This window comes from Euwallacea fornicatus, chromosome 16, assembly GCF_040115645.1.
Source record: "Euwallacea fornicatus isolate EFF26 chromosome 16, ASM4011564v1, whole genome shotgun sequence".
Classification (NCBI taxonomy): Eukaryota; Metazoa; Arthropoda; class Insecta; order Coleoptera; family Curculionidae; genus Euwallacea; species Euwallacea fornicatus.
In genome coordinates, this window is record NC_089556.1 from 2743221 (window position 1) to 2767722 (window position 24502).

Here is a 24502-nt window from a genome sequence, read left to right on the forward strand (position 1 = left end):
CTCTAATATTTATCAAGCTCATTGTACTTTATGGGGAAATTTTAGGTTTAAATTCAGCAGAGTTTCTTAATAAAATTAAGTTGAATTTACCACTTTCTGTGAAGTCACTTGGACCTTTTTTATTTCTTTGGTGTGAGGTGGGGGCAATTTCTATTACAATATTTGATTTCTTTTCTGGGCCCATTCGTTACAAGATTAACTATTCAACAAAATAACGCGGCGATTTTTTCTCCACTTCAATAATTCTTCTGTTAAGGTTCTTAAGCAAGAACCGAGACCAAATATTTAACGCTTTAAAAATCTATCAAAACCAAAAAAATATAATTATCTATATTGAGATTGTCGAGTTAGTTATTCAAAAAGTCGGAGCCGTATCGAAGATCTTTCAAGGGGGGTTTAACCTGAGCAAAACCAGAGGGTTAACGGTAATAACTATTTTTAAAATGAATGAAAACTCTGAAAATCGAGCCCCGATATTGAGTTTTTCGTCAAATTGGTTCCACGAGTGTCAAGACTTTCAAGTTTATTTTGAAAAAACTCAGCTTCTATCGAAAAAATTTCAATAATCGATAATTTTAAAATAGACGATAACTCTTTAAAATCGAACTCCGCTTCTGGTTATTTAATAATATTGAGATTTTAGAGTTTATTTTTCAAAAAAAGTCATATCAAAGTCACTTTAATGCCGATAATATTGGTACCACGTCGGAGAGACGATTTTACGCTCTCGCATAAAATTGCCAAAATATTCGTCAATTTGTTCTTAAAATCATAAAGTTGGAGGAAAATCTTCGACATCTGATATATTTGTATACTGAGACACTGTATATTATCTTCCGTATCGTCTCTGTCCTGAGATTGGAAAGTTGTACGCTCGCAAAAAGGGCTGTAAAGATATTCGAATGTTTGGGGGCCATTGTATCGTTGTTATCGTTTGCCCTATGGCTGGTCCCTTTGTAAAAGGCAGATTGTAAGGTTTTTGTGTGCTCTCGTACCCACATCATTTCTTAGATGATTCAGTTGTGCGTAAAAGAGGTGCGATTCCTGGCATTTACACACATTTGAACCATGATATTCTCCTACTTTTCAATGTTCTCTTTGGGGGTTCGGACACTGTGCTCATATTGTCTTAACACATGACCTTTGATTTGATTTTTCTGCTGTGCATCGTACTCCTAAAAATATTCATTTTTACTTTAAACGTGAAGTTGAATTAAAAACGTATATACATTGATGGAGCGATATCTTTCTCTATGTCAATCATGCCGACACATGTATGATTGAGAGTTAATAACACTGATAAGTTGATATGAAAAATTCTTTTTGAATTGCTCAACAAATGGAGGTCCTTTTCTAGGGACAGTGCCTAAAATCCTAGCACGGTCCTTTCTAAATCTTTCTAAATGCTGCGGACATTACATCCTCAAGTTTGTTACTGAAAGGTTTCGTTCTCTCTATTTCATCAAAAAATAGACCTGTGCCCTGCAACATTACCAAGTTCTACTTCTGTGTACTTAAAGAAAGTACACAGACGAAGAGGTACTATAAACATATATGTGGAATCGCATCATTCTTAATATACAGGGTGTTAAAAAACAACTCCGGTGTTTTGGAAAGAGTTGGCAGTCATTGGAAAGAAGATTGGATTAATGAGTGCTGGTTGATGCTAGTTGTTTTAAACGATTTTTTCTTAATATCATTTTCTTAAATTATTTAAGTTCATTAAGTCTGTTTAGAGATCAGCAAGAGCTTGGATTTTCATTTGAATCTTAAAAACCAAAGGAGATGCGGAAAAAAATCAATAGACAGGAAAGCTATATTTTTAGTTCATTTACTCGAAACAATTATGACAATTGAAAAAATCTACTGGGTGTTACTATTTTTGTATCAAATTCCGACAGGTCAGCGTTGTGGGCAACGCCCCTAGAATTCCTGGATGGACATTATTGCATCGAAAAGACTTCATTATATCGCTATTAAATATAAAAAATTTAATTAAATAGACACAATCATTTTTAAATCGTAATAAAAAAAACGATATTTCAGTAATCTTCGACACCCAGTATATATCGGAAATGAAGCGACTTGGCTATATGTTAAAATCTGCGCCGTGCTTTTCGGAAATCCTCTACATAAGCAGATTTCTTACAAAAGACGTAATGGTATTTAATGTAAAATTTTTGAATTTCTTCACGTATACTGTACATATTGTCCCAGGTTTCTCAGATCTGGAGGAGAACGGCTCCCAGATCCATTAAGTAAAATTATTCTTTTCTTGAAGGCCAATGTATGAACATAGATTCCTTAGAAACAGAGGTAAAATTTCTATTGTTTTATCTGCTGGAGAGAAGCGGCGCCCAACTTTATTAAGAGAATGACGAACCCCACACTTTGAAATCTGCCATCACGTAGCTCTTTCGTGGTAAACCAGTCGAAAATTGAGTTTGAATCAGTTAAACGTTTGACTAGTTTTTTAGTCAGCGTTGTTTTTCCAATTTCTGGAAATGTGAAAAATATTTTTTTACTGCCCAGAAAACTCTCGGAAAAAGCGGGAAAGAATACTGGATAAAAGCAGAGATTCTACATTAATGATTCAGTTCTATCTCCCTGATGACATGTTTCGCTTTATAATTCAAAATACCTTTAACCAAGTTACCTGAACCGTTATAAATAAAACGTTTAATGATGTGTAATTTTATGTAAAAACCTTGGATAAGTGTGGATTTTAGACCAAGAATTCGTACCCTCTCTGCCATTCAATCATCGTTAAAAACGAGTTTGTAGCACCGACATAACGTTATATCACTGCGAGGATTGCTCGTGCAATTTGTGATTATTTTCATCTGAATAATTTAACTCAATTTCAAACTACACTAATGTAATGAAAAAAATTGGAAAATTGTTGAATGGAAGCTGCTTCTGTTATATTTAAAAACTTAGCCCCGCCCTCAGGGAAATGTGATCTAACTGTTGCTGCAAAATAATCTAGAGGGCGCTTTTAAACCACTCCCCAAATGACTCTATTGGGTATTACACTTAAGTCACGCCCTGGTTACCTTGGACCTTCACCCACTTTCGTTCGTGCTCTTATCTACATTACGGTCAATCGTAGGCCTAAATCAATGGGAATCTCGTTAATACTAATCGAATCAAATCTTAGGAACAATACTTTGCAAAAATTCTGCTGTTTTCAAAGCAGGTATCTAGACATAAACAACCCGATAGTTTTCTAAATCGACACACAGCAGCAACAAATAGAATTTCCTTTAAACACTAAACTAGTTTACAACCAATTCCTTAGGGTACTGATTTTCCATTAAAGCCATTTGTGTTGTATAGACACAAAAGTTAGTTGGGAGTGCCGGCTGAATTGGCTCCGGCCAGATATGGCCCGCTCTGGTCTGGAGCAGCTTGAGTGAATAATTTAACCCTTAAAGGGCGCACCCCCTTTAAAATTAGTGTGGTGCCAATTAGGGAGGTCTGGGTGTTCTGTAAACACGAAATTCTATGGTAGTTTTGTATACAATAATTTCGCGTTAAGTTACCACAATGCATCTTTTCTCCCCAAAAATATCAATTAATTTCAACCTTTTATGGTTGCCTCGTTAGATGCCAGGGCACGTTTCCCGGAGGGTAAAAATTCCTCTCTTATCAAAGGAACTAGGATTTGCTCGGCTTAGTATCTGCGCCTCTTCACTGTCCTATTAATTATTTTTTCCCGTACTTTGTTATGTAGACTGTGTTGACGCACGTAAAAAACCTCTCTATACGATTCTTTGTGCAGTTTTAAATAAAGCCTTTGAAGTCTAATGCATTTCGGGCAACGTACTCATACACACGCTTTAATGCAATTAAGAATTGCTCTAGGAAAAATCCCTTTGGTGCTATAGTGAATTTTCCTTGTTTCTGCTTTTAATCATATTTAACTTTAGTAGGGATTCACTGCGTGGCTTGAAACCAACTCAGGCTCAAGTCAAGTTCCAAGCATAACGTTGCTAATTTTATTGAAGTCTTCCTGAGGCGACTTCAAGCTGCAGAAATGAATAATGCATACAAACACGTCTGAACCCAGCTGAAACATGTAATATAAAGTAAATTAGGTTCAGTTATTTTTGGACTTTTTCCTATTCAAAACCTCAAAAAACAACAAAAATTTAGCTCTTGAAGCATGTGAAGTCTCACGAGGTAATTAGGTACCCCATCAAACCTCTCTAAAATCCATAAAAGGCGCACAAAAGTCCTTTTTTTACCCCACAAACTCATTATGACTTCCACGATTCATAAGGGTTGATGTTTCCCCATGTAGAAAATCTAAGGTACTTGAGGATTTTGAATTGAGGCAATTTTTAGGAATTGTAGGAAATATTATGATTTATTATGAATAAAAGACCCTGTAAGCATTCCCTACTTTAGGGAAACCACCAATCGCAATGAAACCCATGACTCTTCAGATTTTACGGAATTTCACCACGTAAAATATCTAGAAAGTTTGAGGACTTTCAATTCAAGCAGTTTCTAGTGCTTCTTGAAAATTCTATTAAAAAACCGAAAAAAAAATACCGGAATCTTAACAATTCGGCGAGTTTTACGAATTTTAATGTGCAATTTCTCAGTCAAATCAGCTTGGATTAAATACCTTCTGGATCGGATGAATTTGGGTTTCTCAAAAATTTCTTTAATTCGATTTTGGAGTAGGTAAAAAATCCCGAACCTTCCTTGTTTAGGTTGATTTAGAACGTTTTCCTCCATTAGTTGATTTTTTTATATTTATTCTAAATATATTAAATTTCAGTTTATGAATTCCTAAATTCCCCCTATGAAAGCCCGAGCTTAATGTCCAATATGAAACTAAACAATCCCCCTAAAACTTTCAATTTTAATTAAATTGTTTTCGCTTAATTGACTTCGACCTACATAAAATCAAAAGCCCCGTTTAGAGGTTTGACACTAACAAATCCCTTTTCGATCTAACTCCGATAAGCACATAATTTAGTATTAAAATCCAGGGCAGACTTACTTGTAATTGAGGTCAAAGGGTGTATCTTTAATGGCAACGTTGTCGTGTCCAGTTTTGGATTGTCTGATCCAATAATAAGAGGGGGAATCCAACAAGGGGGGCGGGAAACGGCATTCCAATCTTACATCGTCACCTTCACGGGCGTCTTTGGTGGTTTCTTCTGCGAATATTCCTGAAAATAAATGAAATACGTGAAAAAACAAATTTAAACCCCAATTAAACTGCAGGCCGAGAGAGCGAAAAAGAGCTTTGGGAAAGAACAGATTTTGAAAGCTCATTTCTTCAAGAATCAGGATCATTGACTTGTTTAAAAAGCTATTTAATGGCGCATAGAGTGAAATCAAAGATAATTCCCGTTCTAATGGAATTTTAGTGCTTCGGCCAGTATCCTTCTGCAATTTTCTGATTCGCCAGACTCTTTTTTTTAGTCATATTTTTCGACGCAATTTCGTTGCACCCATTAGCGTAGATTTTAACCCTTTTGTTAATCCGGCTGGAAATTCTGATGACTATAAATTATAATTAAACATACATATATTTATATGTAGTGTAATATGCATAATATATTTTTCATTACTAACAAATTTGATCCATTTGGTAAATGAGTGCGATTTAACGTGTTTAACACATATGCAAATGAATTATTTTAATATTTGAAGAACGTAATGGCCAAAAATTAAAAAGAAATTTAGAATTTTGCGCGTTTAGATTTTAATTCGAAAAAAATTAGAAGTCGTTTAAAATGGGTCAAAATTTTATTCGATTTTATAAAGTCCTATATATGTTAGTACGATACTTGAGACCTTCTTGTCCATTTTTCATAGTGTATGCCACCTTCTGGGGTATGCTCTAAGTGAGGGGGACGTGATATATCGGCACAGGCAATTTTAACCGGGGTCGGCATGAATTCATTGAAGGGATTTAATACCAAACCTATAACATTGATCTGAAGCCAAAATTTGCTATTCCGAACTTTTCGATGGGTAGTTTACTTCCACTAATCCGTTTTATATAAGTTCATAAATACCAACTCGCAATTCGCGACTTCCCCATAGGAAAGAAGCTGCGATTTCGAATTCATGAAGTTTCGCGACCGGGATTCGCTTTATTGGTTATTTCTCTGTTTGACAATGTTTATGGGGCCCATAGAGTCTGATTCCCGTGGAGAAATTGCCTGTCCATAACCCGAGAGAATTTAGATGGGGTGTAAATGCGGCCGTACTTTTCTCTCTCTTTCTCTTTCTCTCTCTCTCTGCAGGTTTTGAAAATATTAATGCGGTATCGTTGCGTTATGCACCAAATAATTTCCATAAACGCGGAACTAATTAATCAAAAGGGCATTAAAAGAAAGCGCAGGGTAATGTAAGACCATTCGGTGTATGGGTTTTCCCTGGAAACGTCGTAACTTGTTAATCTTTATTCGCTGCGCATGCAAATAGGAATTATGAAAAATTCTAAAGGTGGCCGCAGCGATATTTTTATAGGGGCTAAAGTGCGATTTTTTTACGGCGGACGTGGGGCCGTAAAAACCCTGTAAGCAACTGCTAACCAATTTAGATTAAAAGGTAAAAGTTACAAGTACGAATATATTGCTCTCATGCATGCGATGTGGAATATGCAAATTTTTATCCTCCGTGCGGTGGACGCACTATCAGCAAGAACGATAATTGGATCTTTCCTTATAATATCAAGGGATGAATAACCACCACCGAAAAAAAGTTCCTTGGAGCGCCTGGAAGAGTAAATTGCAAGGCAAACTTGCCTTAAGGCTCAAATATTACTTTCGTGTGATGGCAAAGCTTATACATCATCCCGCCAGAAAGCTCAAAAGCACTTTAACAAAATGCGAAAGCGTTTTAATTGAACTAACCTCGTTAAATCCCACAAATGTTCAGGTTTTGCAAACTAAATTGCTTCTTTTACAATATGGCCCTATCTGGTAGCCAATTAGTTAGCTTTAATTGGAATATAGCGTTGTATCTATGAGTGTTCTCACTTATTTTTAGTTCATGGCATAAACTGTTTTTACATTTTGTACAAGTTTTCCAGAAAATTTCATGATGCGATCTGATGGCCTCTATTTGTTATTACGACAGATTCATAACTTTTGGAGGAATTGTTATTTGCTCATGTGCTCCAAAATGTCACACAACACGAAAGTCCAGACATATTTATTTTTGTGAGCAGACTCGACATTCTAATAATATATCTGTACTGTACGCATCTAATGCTATCCGAGTTTCTATCATTTGATTACGCAACGTGGCTTTTCTCCCAAAAAACTATCTCTATTGTGGCAATCGGTGAAGCAAGGGCGTGGCCTACATTTGTTACCGATTTCAACCAACCAAAATCAAACACCTTATACTGCATCATGGTTTAACGCTATTAGTTACTTCCTTTACTGTGAGCACCAGTGAGAAACAAGTGTAATTTCGGAAATCTCGAAGAGTATTACAGTTAATCCGCTTCCTTACAGTTTGGAATTTTAAATAGTCATATTTAATATTTCAATCTCTATTCATTCATCCTCCTGTCACACGCCTGAAGCATGCTTATTGGCTAGTCGGCAAGGAAAGGGCGTGACATCATTTTACACGCCTTAAACCAACTAGAGTCCGAGATGTGATCGTAGACGACACTGGTAATTCTCTCTCCCATCTTTGTTATTCGTTCGAAGGTCTGGCCAACTTGTTATGAGGGTGAGGAGGAGGTGTGATAGGGGAGCGTATTTTATACTGCTTAAAACGTACTTATTGAAATCCCCCCTTTGCTTTCACAAACGGCCGTGAAAAAGGGTATGTCTGGCTAAAAAATATAACCAACTAGGTAATTGAAGTCTGGAAAAATTCGGATCACGGACTAAGGCAAACACTCTCTTTTAAACCTTCAACGTTATTGTGTAGAGTGCGGTCCCTACTTCAAATAATACCAAGTTGATATGATTTATGTTGAGTCTTGCAAATTGAAAAGTAGAAAAATTTCTTCAACCGCGACACCAATGTCATATTTTCGCGCCGTGAAGCCTCTCCTGAAAAATGACAATATTGATCATCAGGCTGCATCTCTTTGAATCAAACTCAAACCCCAATCCGCAGGACTAATAAAAGAACTTGAACTTGTCGTAGTTTACGTGGTGTCCATAAAATATTATTACCGGTGCCATATATATACCCTCACTCCGGCAAACAACAATTTCCCATGAAAAATGCGACGTAGATATGTATACCCAGAGGTCACATAAAACGGAGCAACATGCCATTATCTCATGAAGTAAGCTGGGACTTGTATATGCAGGAGAACCACTATATAACTGGTTGGACTTGTTTTAGATTTTATTGTTATTTGTCTTGGTGAAGAATAATATATTATGGCGAACCTGGCATTAATAGTTGCTTATGAAAATGTAATATAAGAAAATAGAATATGGAGGAACGAAGCAGTAGAGGAGCATGTCGTAAGTTTTCATTACCACGTCATCGCGAATTACTTTTAACGAAGTCCCAAGTTTTTACTAGCCATAAAACTTCTCTGGAAATCTAATTTAGCGGCAAAGATTTTAATAAAACTTTCAGAGAGCTAACGTAAAATTCGGATGATATTCCGCGGGCGTTTTCAAAATTGACTTATTTTTCCTGATTCCTCCTCAGCAATCAATCATAGCAACAATTTGAGTTTAGTGTTTCTCGAGACAAAAAGCAAATAATAAGTTGACTTCAAGGCTTAATGATTAACTCGTAAACTTTCCAATCTGGGCAGCAAAAGCCTTCAAGTCCAAATTACCTTTAATGTGTAGTATAAGTTGGGTGCGGTCCCCATTCAAAGGAATGGACACTTATCGGATACTGCCTCTCTCTTTCAAGTAAGAGTAATCATTACAAGCGCACGATTTCTTCTCGGTCGATTCCAAATGCGATTATGGGTAAGTTTAAAGTGTGCCATCGATTTTACTAAGGAGATATTTTCAATTTACTTAAAAGTTTCATTGCTAAACGTCGCTGGTCCTTAGCGGCCCGATGCTGGAAAAGACCTATCGACATTTTCCAATATTAACTAGGAGACCTTTGACGGTTTAGTTCTTGATTCAATTAAATTTACAACATCCAGAAAAGCATCTTCAAACCATTATTAATTAGACCTATGGGAAGTAAGTCACTTAGTATGGTTTGTCGATTAGTTTTGCTTCTGCAGCGAAAACATCTAATTAGAGTAACATTCGATTCGAAATGCACTCCAAAACGAAGACAATTATCCCGAAAAGGAGGAAGAGCAAATGTTGAGTTTAATTAAAATTTTCTAGCTTGAATTATTGGATTACGGAGACGTTAGGTTTGATGATAGAGCAAGCAGTTTGACGATAATGAAAGCGGCTCTAATAGGCCTTTTATTCATTGTGGTTAAAATAGAAATTTTTCCAATCAGTCACATAAGGCACAATATCGCACTCTCATAAATCGATCAATCTGGCAACGCTAATAGTCGGAACCGTGATCCCCAAACAATCGAATCGACGCTAATTTATTTGATCTATGGGGCCCCACCTTTTAAACACACATAAAAGGCACGCGTTACAGTTTCTGGTTTTCGAATCTCGATACATTATTGCTCTGTCATTTTATTGGGATGTTTCGGCCAATAAAAGCGTAATTAATGTCTTTAGCGACATTGGCAACGTTAATTGTTTTAAGCTACACGGGAAAAAGTTACTTTTATGACGAATTAAACCTCTTTTGATAGTTTCACATACCAAACGTTATAGGTTTCTTCTAATGATTAAGAAGTCGGTAGGGTACTTATCCCCTAGACACGACCTGGAGGATCACGTAAGAATTGGAGTAGCTGCAAGGGACATTCACACTTCTCTTTATACCCTACTGCTTGATTAATATCTCAAATACACACTTGGGGAAAGTCCAAAGATATTTTTATAAGCAGATTGAAGTTCTTCTGAAATTGATTAGAGAATAAAGCTATGCATTTATAGCCTTAGAAAGCGTCTAATGTACAACAAAGACGAACCAAATCAAACCAAACCAAAAATGATTAAGTCTAATACAAAGTATGACCTTCACAGTTATTAATTACAGCCCTAATTCTATCGTCCATACTCAGGATTATATTGTTGATTTTCGCTTGTAGTATCCTTCCCCATTCCTCTGACAGTAATCCCCAGAACCGAAAGGCACCATGTATGTTAGCCATATGTGGCGAAACTCTTGTTTGAAGCATGTCCCAGACATTTTGTTGACCCAATTGGAATTATATTTGGCGATTGTGCTGGCCATGTCAGATAGTCGGCCCGCAGGATCAAGAATGGTATCGACATACCTTCGGGTTGTTATGAATCGATTTGGAAAAATGAGCCGTCGATCATTATGCTTGCCTGTGTCATTGATGTACCACCTCTCTATTTGAATGGACTTCCTCGACATCTTCGTGAACGTTCAACATTTCCAGATCGTCTCCACTTTCTAATTCGATGAGAAGCTGTATGAAATCCACATCTGGATTCGTCAGCGAACGAAACTGTAGCCCAAACCAATTTCGATATTCTTGACACCACTCTTCTAATCTTGCAGGGCGATTGCCTCTGAGAGGAAGTAAACATCTAAGTGGTCTTCGATCGTGACGATGGCCTCATGTGAACGATTTCTAACAGCATCTTGACCTATAGTCACGTGGGCGCCCCTTTTTAAATCTGCAACCAATTCAGGTGCCGTAATTGCAGGTTGCAGTTAAAACTAAAAATCGATTTTGAGTTGCAGTTATAATGCGTCTACGTCTTGGAGATTGTTTGGTCGGGGTTCCAGTTTAAGTACCCCACTAGCCTCTCCACTCCTCATAGTCAACTGATTTGACACTTTGGGAAACACCCCTGTTGCTTCAATTTATCTCAAACCACCTTGAAGAAGACCTATGGCTCGATTCAGCTCATTCAGAGAAAAATATTGTCATTCCATGGTAAATCAAAGTAATTTCAAACCACCTGCTAAATACCAGCTAGTATCGAAGAAGTGAAATTGAATCTAATGGACAAATTAGCAGAGTAAAAATCTCCAACTTTCATATCTGCAATAAAATTGGTTATTTACTTAAAGATATTTTCAATCAATAGAAATATATATGTATACAGAGTGAGGACTTGAACTAATATAATAGAGCATTAATTACAATTGAAATTATTTGTTATCAGTGTTATCATTTTTTTAATATCTACAGACTTTTCCTATGTGTGTAGTTTTCTTGCACGGTTTAAGAGGCATGACTATCTATATAGGTCTGTTTGGCTTGCGAAGCTTTCCATTGGTTTCTCCAACAGCACTAGAGGTGCCGTTTGGGAAATTCATACGTGGAAAATTACACGGAAAGTTTGTTATTTGAAAAGTTTGTGAAAGCTCATGAAAGGTTTGCATCTCCATCCATTGAAAATCCAAATGACTCAACAACTTTTGCCTACAGGTCATACACAGCGATGAGAGTTCTCCTATTGAATTGTTGAACGGCAAGAAATGAATGCCGATTTTGTGGACAAAATAATCTTTAGCGATGACATTCATTGTCACCTCGATCACTTTGTGGATAAGCAAAGTTGCCGCTTTTAGGACTCAGAAGATCCACGAATGATTCATGAGAAGCTGATGCATCTCGGCCATGTCACTGTTTGGTGTGCATTTTGGTCTAGAGGAATCATTGGGACATAGTTCTTTGGAAACAAGTCAGGTAATGTAGTAACGATAAATGGCGAACGTTATCGCGACATGATCACCCTGTGGCTCTTGCCTCAATTGAAAGAAATTGCTCTTGACGACATATGGTCTCGGCAGCTACTCAGTGCTACTTGTCATACCGGCCGTTAAATATTGTAGATCTTACACGAGAGTTTTTCTGGTTGGGTGATCTACCGTCATGGTGACAAAAATTGGCCTCCACGATCATGTGATCTAATACTTCTTGACTTTTTTCTTTGAGGTTTTCTGAAATATCATACTTATACCAACAAATCTAAGATCATCCAAGCATTGAAGGTTGAAGTTGAACTTTATATTAAACAAATATCGCCACATTTTTACGACACCATTGTTCAAAACTTCGTCAAAAAAGTGCATTTGTGCCTCCAAAGCCGCGGCGGCCATTTGTCGGATGTGTTATTTCATAATTAATTTCTAAATTTCTCTATTCGAAATCAATAGATTTCAGTATTTCGCTGCAGAAAATCGTGTTTCATTTAAAATTCAAATATTGAGTTTTGATTGCAACATCCTTTGTATGTTTGGATAAGATACTAATGTGGTTTATTTAGAATTAATCTAGAATTGAAAATTCTTTGAGTGCTAAATCATGGAATTTCACACGAAACGAAATTTCTCTCCACCATATCGGAGTCACGAGTATGGTATCAAAATGATCACTTAAGATGACAATGAAATAGAAAGTTCCATTATACGCCGCAGCATTACAGAAAAATTCAACTTGGACAGGGTTTTCAAGCAAATTACGGTTAATGAAGCTTGTTCCGGTTTCTCTTCGAAACATAGAAGCCAAGGAATGCAGATACAGAGATGCAGAAGTTGTGGTTTCTTAGATGTTAACTTGCCATCGACGACGTTTCGTCTCAGATTAATAACGATTTTTCTAGTTCTTTTCGAGAATCGGTGATTCCACCTGAAATTCGAACACCTATAAACGTATAAATTTGTTTGAAACTCCACAGCAAACAAGTTGTTGATTTCATTCCGTTTCCTTGTCAATACACGTCTCTCCCAGTCCCATCCAATACTTCCCCCCGTCAAACACTTTGAAAAGGTCTTGAACAAATGTTATACGCCTCCAACTTTTCCATCGCAAATTCTAATTGATCGAATTTTACCGTCACAACTGTTTCTTTCAGGTACAGAACAATAAATTCGTTTGATTTTTTTCGCCCTAAACCATCCCCTTTGATGTTCCTTTAAAGTACGTACCTATCTCGTTAAAATCCCATTTTTAGCAACCAAATTGCTACTTACGCGGTGGTTAAAAGCGACGGTCTCCAAGCCAATTAGTTTCACCCTAATTGGGACAGTGCGATATACAAGGTGTTAGAGAAACAGTTTTCGTAAATTTAGCTGATGATTAAGAAGCTCATTGTGAACAAAAAAGGTCCTTACAACAGTGGTTAAACATCTAATGGTTAAAAAAAAAATGTTGAAGTTAGCAACCGAAAAACTATGATAAGCTCAAAATTTTCATATAATAATAAGAAACGTACTTGACTGAAGTTGATTGTTTGGCGTGTTAAAAATGGTTAAAATTACGCAGCAATGACATTGATAAAAACAATTTGAAATTTAATTAATAACTAATAATACAACTCAAGCGGCACAAGTAAACTTAAATGGCAATGTCGCACTAAACGTGAGCGAGGGAACCGTGTTTGTGTTTGTTATGATTATTTTTTGCAATTCCTTAATACTCGATAGCTGATAAAACCTGACCTTTTATTAGTTCGCGAATTTATTGTGACTTATTAACAGTACCTACTCGAAAATGGATTCTTTACGTGAGTATCACGAGATTCTTTTGATTTACGGAGAGACGTTACAAAATTCCGAACAAGCTGGACGTATTTACACTAATCGTTATCCAGAAAGAAAACTTTCACCCCGATAAAAGGAATTTTTCGTCGTGTACGGGAAAATTGGTTAAAACCCTGTCGTGTATATATGGACTCAAAGGGTGGACATTTCGAACATTTAATGTAATGAAAAAAATAACAAAGTTGTGTTTTTGATTGTGACGTGGGCGGTGTAAAATATGGATCGTAACTGTGCTAATTAGAGATGACAACAATAATTTGAAGGTAAGTACCTTTTAGAAATAATAAAATAAAAATTATATAATGTGTAAATTTCAACCGTAAAATCTATCAGACCCAAAAAAATCCGTGTACAAAAAATGCATGCCCAGTTGATACGGCTATTTAAACAGGTATCGAAATAAAATAAACACGACGCGACTTTGACAATTGTTATACGGAACTTTGTTCAAAATGATGTTCTTAATCATTGGTTAAATTTACGAAAGTTGTTTCCCTAACACCATGTACACTCCAACACAGTTGGAACAAACACGAGGACGCCAGACCATTTTGCTGGCTGTAACTAGGCGTTTGTTATATCCGATTCTAGTTAATAGGTCTATACATATCCTATATTCGCCTTGGCTAACACTAACTGTGTCCACTTGAAGGGTGGTTGACTAAGGGTACGAACTAAACCTAGTCGTTTGCACATTAATATTATACAAAGTCAAATGGGCATCGACGGATTTGTAGATTACTCAAGCCTTACCATCTAATACTAATAAAAAGCAGCTGCTAATGCAGTCCAAAACCGTGCAAAATAAACTATGATTCAATACATGGGGATTCCCTGATGTCCAGATTATCTCGACAAAAAACGCCTTAAAACTAGCGTAATACATTCTTCAGGCTGGCCTTTTTAACAGACATTAGTTCGTTATAACCGATGGGACCTGCAAGTTCTTTCTTGAAAGGCATTCGCTAAAACCGATGATTCGTCGTTATAAATGTGTTGGTTATGTCCGAACAAGAATAACACGTAATTAAGTAGAAACTTTGTACATACTTGACATTTAGTTAAATGCGACCGTTTTTTAAAACTCAGGTTCGCTATAACCAAGTTTGAGTGTTTATGGTGCCGAGCAGAAACTTCTTGTATAAGCTGAAAACATGGTATTAAGGCGGGAGGACGATCGTGCAAAACTAAAAGTACCTCATTTTGCAAAAGAGTTCTTACCCGGTTTTTACGGTTCCCCAATCGGTTTTGCGAGAAATTCGACTTGTACCAGACATTTAACGAGAAATTCATATTGAAAGTAATGTTCTCTCATTAAATAATGATTTTCTGCGTTTCAAGAATAGCATTTTTCACATCTCCCTCGCAACACTAATCGAAAATACAACAAAAGGTTCAGCTACCACTATTTCTCGGGTTTTGCACGTCTTCCACAGCATACAATGGGGCGATCGTCCACTCTTTTAAAGTAATTTAGTTTACTTCTTAGGGTAAACTGAATTGTTTATTACGATATTAAGGAATATTGATTCCAAGGTAGTACACAGTAGAAAGTAAATGCTTGAGTTCGATTTCGGATATATAAGTTCTAAATAAATGAATATTAACGATCTCCTAATTAAAACGAAAACAAATATTTTGAGGTTATGAGACGAACGAGAGAGATAATCGAGAGAAGGACTGCAACATTATCATTCTGTCCTTCTCCGCGGGTTGCACATATTCTGTCCTTATCTGGCATTCGTTTGGAAGTTTTGGAACTCTGTCTTACTTATGGTGACACATTAATTCACATCCTTCGGAGCTATTTCTTTATTAAATAGGTCTTCCCCTTTAACGAGTGCTAAATAGTTCGCAGTGGAATGCTTGGAATTTCGATGTGACATAATATTTGGAGGCGCCATGTGTTTTCCATTTATCGGTATTCACCTTGAACTGACCTTCGCAGTAGTTTGTAGAGGTGAACGCGGGTATTTCGACTTTAAGAAACCCTTTCGGCATAATTTAGCTTTTAGTTTAATTTTGTTTAACTGTTTAACTTAAAATAAAAATAAATCTAAACAAAAAAAATTATATAATCTGTTGAAAATGTCCTGCTATCAAGATACAGGTGTCCACTCTTTGCCTCATAGTCCAATAAACTCTCGACTATTCTAGGAGAACGATGAATGGTTTTTTTTTTAAAGAATTTTGATTAAATTATTACGAATTGTTTCAAATGGTTGATAACTGAGTCGGATGATTGCTTTTACCTTACTTCCTTTAAATTCTTAATTTCCACCTATAGATATTTTTGCAATTTCTGTAAAAATGTGAAAGATGCGAAAATACAGTCGAACTAGGTGATAAAGAACGCGAGGGGACCAAAGATTTTGTGCGCTATAGTCGAACGTTCGTTATATCCGCTTTTAGTTATTATGTACAGGCTGTCCACGCCGAAAGTCCCACACCCTCTCCAACTTTTTAATATATTCAAATAGAAAAAAATCTTTAACAAAAAGTGCTTGAAAGTACATCTAGTTGTCCAAGATTGTCAGCACTTTTATATAGGGTGTTTAATAAACGTGTGCCAACCTCATATTGCATATCTTGAACCGTTAAGCATTATTTTTTTACATATTTAAATTCTGCGGTTCATTACGAATTCAACGATATGTATAGGTCATATCTCAAATCTTATAATGATTATTCTTATAATTATAATGAAAAGAACAGTGTAAAATATAACAAATGGCATCAATCGAGGTAATATTATAACAAAATGCCTACAAAATTTGGAAGAAAGATATCGATTATGTGATGAATAGAGTGGAAGGAACTTTGAACAATACCTGTAAAATAATAATAGAAACTAAGGAATAAATTTATTCTGCCTTATTGTTACTGTATTCAATTTAATTTAATTTAAATTTTACTTATTAATATTAATTATACTATTGTTGAGCTGAAAACTAAATATTGGGTTTAGAAAATAAGAAAAATAAAAAATACCTTTTGAAGCATTTTTCTTCTTCAGAATATACCATTTTTCATAGAAAATATTCGTTATAAAGGCAATAACCTCTTGAAATTTTTTTAAAAATTTCAAAAATTATGCGATTTCCGTATGACATGAATATTGTTGAATTCGTAATAAAGCACAGAATTTAAATATGTGAAGAAAATAATGCTTAAACGTTCAAAAAATGTAATGTTGGATTGGCACACGTTTATGAAAGATCCTGTATAGAGTTGCTGATTATCTTGAAAAACTACAAGAAGTTTTAAGTACTTTTTGTTAGAATTTTTTTGCTATTACAATATATCAAAAAGTTGGGGGGAACTTTCCGCGTGGACACCCTGTAAATACATATATACACGTACTATTATGTTTACCTTAAAAATTCTTAAGTATTGAAAATTATTATTATATTTTACTTTGTATGTACATACACCATATCAATACTACATACCCACGCACAATTTACTTTGTACTCTAAGGTCGTCGATCATTTTACTTTGCACTTGGTTTTTACGATTTGTCGAAAATCTATTGTTAGCAAATTGTTATCCATTTTGGTATACTTTTAGATCCATATTATTATATTTCTTAATCCACTCTGACAATGCAACGTCTTCTTCGTCATCTGGATCTACGAGTTCTTTTTGCCGTTCAAAATACAAAATCGCGTAAAATCGGCTACTATTCAATATCTGGTGATTCCCCGGTATCGAGATCATCCCAACAGAAAAATGGCCTAAACCTAGCCTAATATGTTCTTCGGGACTGTCTTCTTAATATTCGTTATAATTAATCTGACCTGCGAATTCTTCCTAGAAAAGGTATCGGAAAAACCGATTGTTCGTTATAAATGCGTTCGATGCATCCGAACACAAATAACACGTAACTAAATAGATACTTTGTACATTCCTAAAATTTAACTTTGGTCATAACCGAGTCTGAATATATTTTTCAGTATTAATGTTTCATTTAAAATGGAAGGGTCTGATAAATCGCCAAGTACTAACTGGTAAAGTCGAGGCCTAAATCTAGAGTTAAACAGACCTTCTAGTGACTCTTGACGAAATATACATCTGGTCTGGACCGGAGTTTATGGGATTTGACATAATTTCTTCCCACAAAATTTTATCGCTGGTAGCGAAATTTCATAAGTTGGAAGTGTAAGACATTACTCTTGTGGCGTGAAAAATGTTGGAGTTAGATTAAGTTGAATGATATTTTCCGCGACATTTAAGTGCAGATAATCGTCATGGAGTCGTTTTGAATTATGTATAACAAATGAGTTATAGCGCAAATAAAGTTGAAAGAAGATAAAGTTCCTTGATTTGTTCGAGCAAGAACTTGAAGAAAATCAGCAAAAGAACACCAGAAAAAAAGCGTGAAACTATTTAATTGAACGATAAAAAACTATATTGATAGGAAATCACGGAGGGATAAGGGCGTGAATCTATGCCTTTATTTCTTCTTCCATTCAAGCGGCTTTCTACTTTCTCTTGAATTTTTTTAATATGCCCTTTTCTCTGCCTCAATCAATCTTTATAACGTAACTTAAAATACCCAAAATGTCTTAAAAAATTTGGAAACTATGATATACATAGGGTTGCATAAGAAAATTACGTCCATCTATTATAAGGATGATCCGGTATTATCTGACCTCTTTGAAAAATTTCATGCGTGGGAGCATTTTCATTAAAAAAAAAAACAAAATTATTTTTGTATATTATATTTTTTTCTGTATAGATTTCTTTTAATTCCTAAATGCCTCTTTTTCTCTCCGACGATTTGCGCTCCCCATCGCATACTTCCTTTGTTTAATTGTATTTTTCCAGTCTTCGTTACCATATATTCCCGAATTTCAAAATTTCTTTTTTATACTAACCCCCAAAAAGAGATTCATTTGCTTTCCTTTTCTACCGTATATATTCTTCCCTGGGGTCGCTCTATTTCTGTTTTTCTAATTTTCGGTAATCACCTGAGTCTTTTAGTTTTACGTACCAGCTAGGATTTCGTACGCAAATGCCCTTGGCTTTTTCTTATTTCGTAGTCCTTTTCTATTCCACTATTTCCCATTTAAAAGTCTCCTCAATGATTCAAATCCCCGTTGAAGCACGTGCTGTAAAGCACCGTTGTTAATGGAAATTTTATGGGCAGATATCTCCAATCTACGTGCACGATTTAACGCAGTTTCGTCACCCGTTTAAAGCATCCAAAGAATTTATACCATCTTCAATTAATTGATCACAAGCATTCTATGCTTCTCTGTCACATCAATTAACGTCAAATGCAAATATCGCAACCATTGGATTTTGGGCACAATACGGGTGGGCACAAGTGTCCCCTCCTAGTTTTTTATTTCCAATTGCCCGATCCCAAGTACCCTCTCAGCTTCTGTTTCAAATCGGTTGTCGTCAAATTCAAATTTTGCAAGCTCTAGATTTAATGGAAGAGGTAAATAATAATTAATTCCCCGACTATTGTCACGTTGATAAATTCTTGAATCGCCAACAACCAAAGTCTAGAACACACGTCGAACGTATTCGCAAACAAATTTACGGATATTATCGTCCCAATAAAATCGCTTTCAATACACATTATCGGTTCCATTATGTCAGGCCTGGAATAAAACTGGAGAGAAATAGCCCGATTAATAAAAGGGGCGCTAAAATCGTATGATCCCGATATGAAATCGCTTTTCCTGTTTTTTTGTCTGTTAAATTTAAAAAATGTCCCTGAGCCTGGTCGTTATGAACCCAAATTACGTTGAAATTGAATAAAAATTCAAGAATGGGGATGAGAACGGGAGGATGAATTTATTTTTGAATGGGACTGTTAAATCGAATGAAAACTCTTTTGTTTTTTTTTATTTGTTCATTTGAGCTGCTGCTCTTCTGCGAATTTTACTGCTAATAACGAATTGTATTGGAAACAATATATCAGTTTTAGAACCTAAAACGTAGTTTGGGTATTTCAATTCCCCCGCGCTGAATACATTAATAATTATACAAATAATTCCCATTTATACACTGTTTCATACATGGTCACGGAGTTGTTTCTCTATGGCCCGGGAGTCATTAAAAGGACATCAATTATTTGTTAGAGTTAGTAGAACGACATGTCAAGCAGTTAGACACTCTGGACATTAACACACCTACCTCTTCATTAAGGCCAGCTTACAGGCCTGGAATACCTATAACAGTTGACCTTAATGAAAAGGTAGGTGTATTAGCTTCCAGAGTGCCCGGTTGCTTGACATGTTCACATTTTTGCCTTCTATGTAAAAAAGATGATCTAAAAATGAAAATCTCCTTACTCAGGCTTGGTGGAATTTGAAACGTAAACAACCTCAACGCGCTGAATGTGATGTACGATCTAGTTACGACAACGGTAAAAGCAGAAACCGGTCAAGTATGAAATTAAACCCGATGTCAATTAGCTCGATACCTTCATAATTTTTCTAATGAGTGACAGGTTCAGCCCTAACAAGGTTTCATAGTATTAAATTAATTAGTTCATTAGCATCTCAAAAGCACCTTCCGTTTGATTGCTGGGAAATCGCTTAATTCTGCCAAGATTTCTCGACAAATTTGTAGTCTGCTCTAATAAAATGGTTGTAAATCCGTCCTAATAAAATAAAATAGTTGGGAATATACGGGCACAATTTCTCTTTACGTGTCATAAAATATCGTGCATGCATTTTCAACGCTTCCTTCTTTTCTTTATAACTGCAATTCGTAGAACGGTTTAGGTTGTAGAAAATCGCCAAGTAATGGAAAAGCTTATGATAAACGAATCTATAATCAGCACGATCAGAGGAATAGTTTTCTGTGCAAAAACCTCCAGCTACAGTGGGACGCGAATTTTGAAGGCCGTAGAGGCGGTGGCGCGAGGACCTGGCGAGGAAAACGGCCAAACTGGTCAAGTAACGGGGCGATGAGATCGCTATCCGGCTTGCTGTCTTTCGAAGATAGATCGTATGGATTGTAGTGGTAAATTACCTAGGAGAAAAAGTTGAAATCCCAGTTGCAATCTTCGATATCAAACCGACCAAAAATTAATACCAATTTTGGGTATTTTAGAATACTCCCTTAGAGGAACATTCGGATAAGACTCTGCTAAGACATTTGACCTCGTTCAGCTTCCTTTTTAGAAATGCTCTGTGGACAGCTTTAAATGAGGAATTTTCGCACGAAAACTGCGTTTTCGGTCTCCCAAATCTCTAAGAACGACCTTTTGGTAAAAATCTGAATGGAGCATACAAGTAACTTTTGAGCGATAACCTTAATGACCGCTTTACTGCTTCAAGACTAAAGATCGAGGGCACCTCCTCTTTCCAAAACATCTAGTTCGGACAATACAGAAATTTCCGAATACAGTCTCAGTCGTCTCCTGAGGTCGGCGATGATCTGGATAACTGGATTAAAATACCGCCGCCGCATCTGTCTCAGTGGTCACATCTGGTTAACGCTAAACCAAAATTTTGGGGCTTATTCAAATTCTCAATTCCTCGAGATTTACGCTTGTGCACCATAACACCGACATTAATAAGCAATTATTTAGACTAGATTTAGTTTAAATAATATGACGTATTTTAAATATTTTGGGAGGAATTAATGCCGAGTTTAAAAAATTTATTTTATTTTTGAAACATAGTAGATGAATAATTAGCTCCGTTGATCTGACTATAATTGAATATAAAGAATGGAGAAAAATAGAGAATCAACACAGTTAATATATTAAAATCAAAAACTCTCAATTTTCCGCGAGTTCAGTGATTCATCTGGCGACCTCCACGTCAGAAATCTTAAGATTATTCTCGAATCGCTTACAAATTCGTCAGATATCCGCGGAATATTCTTTTTCATGGATTTATAATGAACTCCTTCGCATTTTATTGATGAGCATAAATTTCCTTTCAGAATAAAAATGGCCTGACTGAATTGGAATAAGTCTAGGATGGGCAAACAGTAAAGCATTGGAATGATCTGAACTAAGCATGATGTATATTCATATACCTATCGAGGAATGTTCTCTTGCAACTTTAATTTATAACTTATTTATAAATACTAAAGCAATGGAATTAATTGAACTATTCCTAGATTATCTTGAGGGAATTTCAAGGAAGTTTACTGTCCACAGAAGACGCCTAAGGATTTATATTATAATTTAATCTGAGAATTTCTCTATATGAAAGCGTGACGAACTTAGTTTGAGAAGTGCAGAAGGTATTTCAAGAAAGTTTACCATAAGTCCTAGGAAGGACTGTACGCGATAATATACCTAGACGACCAAAAGTCCCGCATTAATTCCTTCAAAATTAAAGGAAATATTTATCATGGAAATGCTGGAACGCGTCAAATATAGTTTTCAATTGCTCATTTTTCACATAACAAACATGTGTATAGGGGCGTCCATATAGCAAATGTACTTTTTCATTTTTTTTATGGAACCCCATGAACTTTATAGCATTTTGAAGTTTTTAAAAAAAATTTTGAACATATACCATATAACAGATCTACGTCTAAATTTAACTATTTTCGAAAAAAAATACAAAAAATAGGAATAACGATAGAACTATTACTACTTGGAAAATGACAATACAAACTACTACTGCAATCTAATATATTAAATGTTCGAATTGTGCCCTGTCGACTTCCCGACAGTGGGAATGCCGCAATTGAAATTCCTCAATAACTTCTCTTGCAATTTGAGGAGGTATTTATTGAGCTTATTTAAATACATCCTATGCTTCAGATTACCTCCTAAAAAAGTTCTTAGGGTTGAGGTCAGGCGATCTAACGGGCCGCTCCAATTGCCCCCTTCATACAATCCATCGATTGTATTATTATTATTATTATATGGGCGTGTTACTTGAAATATGTTCATAATTTCTCAAAGGACTCAAAATCGCCATGATACACGTGTCTGGTACTTTAAAAAATGGCGAACAATATTTGACGTATTTTAGTATTTTCTTAAAAATATTTCCTTCAATGTTTAAAGAAGTTATGTGGAACTTTTCGCCCTCTATGTATGTATAATTCGGGGATAATCAAATAGAATTTCAAGGCACTCGATAATAACTTCGAAATTTCGAAGTAACAAAGCATTGGTATAACCCGAACTAACCTGAATCAGTCCGAACTACCCCTGGAATGTCTAGAAACTATTTCGAGGAAGTTCACTATCCGTGAAAAGTCCATGGAAACCGTTTGAGAATAATCTACTACGGATCTAAACTGATGTACAGCATTTCCAAACAAGAAAGCGTTGAGATGATCTGAACTAACCTCGAAATATCTAGAACATTCCTCAAAGTCAGAATTTTTCCTAATAAGTTTGCTATCGCAGCAATAAAAGTTGGTTCAACCCCTTTTGGCGAAGCCTGAAACGTGATTTGATTCGGATGTTTGAGATGCTTCTCCGACACATTTGGAGTAGCTTAAGAAAATTAGAGACATAAAATAATCATTTTCCTGCATGTCTATGTGAGTTCGTTATGGTTCGGTTTCACGAAATTTGTCCAGACCGCTCTGTCCTGCGTCGAAAGAACACCGAACTCGTGCATGAAGTTGGCCAGACACAGAAATCATTACTTTTCAATAAATCGCATTCCTGTCATCGTCAAGTCCATTCCTTGCATCAAATGCAAGAATCTCCCTTCTCAACAAACATGACATACCTAGAGAGATTTCACTTGAAAACTTCTAAACATAATTCAGAATTCGTTGCGATTGCGATATATACGTATTCTAGTCTAGTTGTTCTCGTCATGTCTTCACTCAAACTTGGAGAAAACTTTACGTATAACTTGCACTTAGACAGGGTTCTCTAATGTGATAAACTTTGAACTTTGCTTATTATGTCGGCCAATGGAAGTCCGAGGATGGAATTCCCTTGAGTTTTCGAATCCAGTTATAGATAGGCAATTGGGAATCAACTTGTTATGCAGTTTATGCAAAGTTAGAGTTAAGATGATGAGCATTTAATGTATAGGAAAAATGGAGTTTTTCGGTAGTGCGGTTGACATTTTCTAGATTACGTGATATAGAGCCTCATTCCGGGTAGGTTTTCGTGCTTTCAAAGCTACGAAGCATCCAACAATTCGATTTTCTCAGTATTTCCCGATTTCCTCGTCTAAAAATTCAATACCTTCGCCGTTGTTTCAGTACGGTCTTTTATACACTACACAAAAGCCATTATCAAGACTACTATCCTTCTATAGCGCTTCACTTTGCCAAATTAGTCCCGTTTTCCATTTAAACCAAAAAAAGTCTTTCATCGTCTTGACTGCGGAAATATCCTCGTGTAAGAAGGAAAATAGCGTTCGCTTCATTTAGGAACGCTTACACTGTTGCTTTTTAACCGGGAAATAACAAGGAAAAGCCGGAAAAGTTTTGTATTGTTTTCCGTAAAACCTTGCATATTTTCAAATAAAAGAACGTTTGCGTTTATGCACCGTTATACGGGGTGTTTGCTAGATAGCGCAGGATCGTGAATGGGACATTAGAGGGGGTCATTCCGGACTGATTTAACCAAACATACCTATATACGAAGTGTTCAAGTTTCCCTGATAATTAAGTTTTTAATATTCTTTAATTTAACCGCACTTTTCTACAATTATAGGAGTGCAGAAGAACAACAGGCCCCTTTATCGTCAAAATGTACTACACTTTTTTGCCGTGAGTGAACGCATTATTTAAATTATTTAAGCCTTAAAAACTAAAATTGCTTCGTTACTCACCTCGAACTTCATAAATGTGATTCTCCTAGTTTGCAGTGCGACAAAAAGCCAAATTCTAAGGCGGATTTTATTAGAACGGTTAGGCGTATGTTTATTCAAACTTCTTAAAAAGTTCCCTAGGCAACAGCATTTCAGTTCTTATGCAAAGTTTCTTAAGAAACATTTTA

At 35.9% G+C, this 24502-nt stretch overlaps 2 protein-coding genes across 4 annotated transcripts in view; one reads left to right on the top strand and one right to left on the bottom strand.

Annotated features, from left to right (window-relative positions):
- The window catches only part of ed (echinoid), a 127788-nt gene that overhangs the window by 19055 nt on the left and 84231 nt on the right, over positions 1–24502 (bottom strand). For all 3 annotated transcript variants that reach the window (XM_066291189.1, XM_066291188.1, XM_066291190.1), the window contains exon 2: positions 5018–5189. In XM_066291189.1, the coding sequence (XP_066147286.1) occupies positions 5018–5189 (172 nt within the window). The remainder of the gene's footprint in view (positions 1–5017; positions 5190–24502) is intronic.
- mRpL16 (mitochondrial ribosomal protein L16) overlaps positions 13541–24502 on the top strand; it is a 206658-nt gene continuing 195696 nt past the window's right edge. The window contains exon 1 of the mRNA XM_066291239.1: positions 13541–13856. The gene's annotated coding sequence lies outside the window, so the exon portion shown is untranslated. The remainder of the gene's footprint in view (positions 13857–24502) is intronic.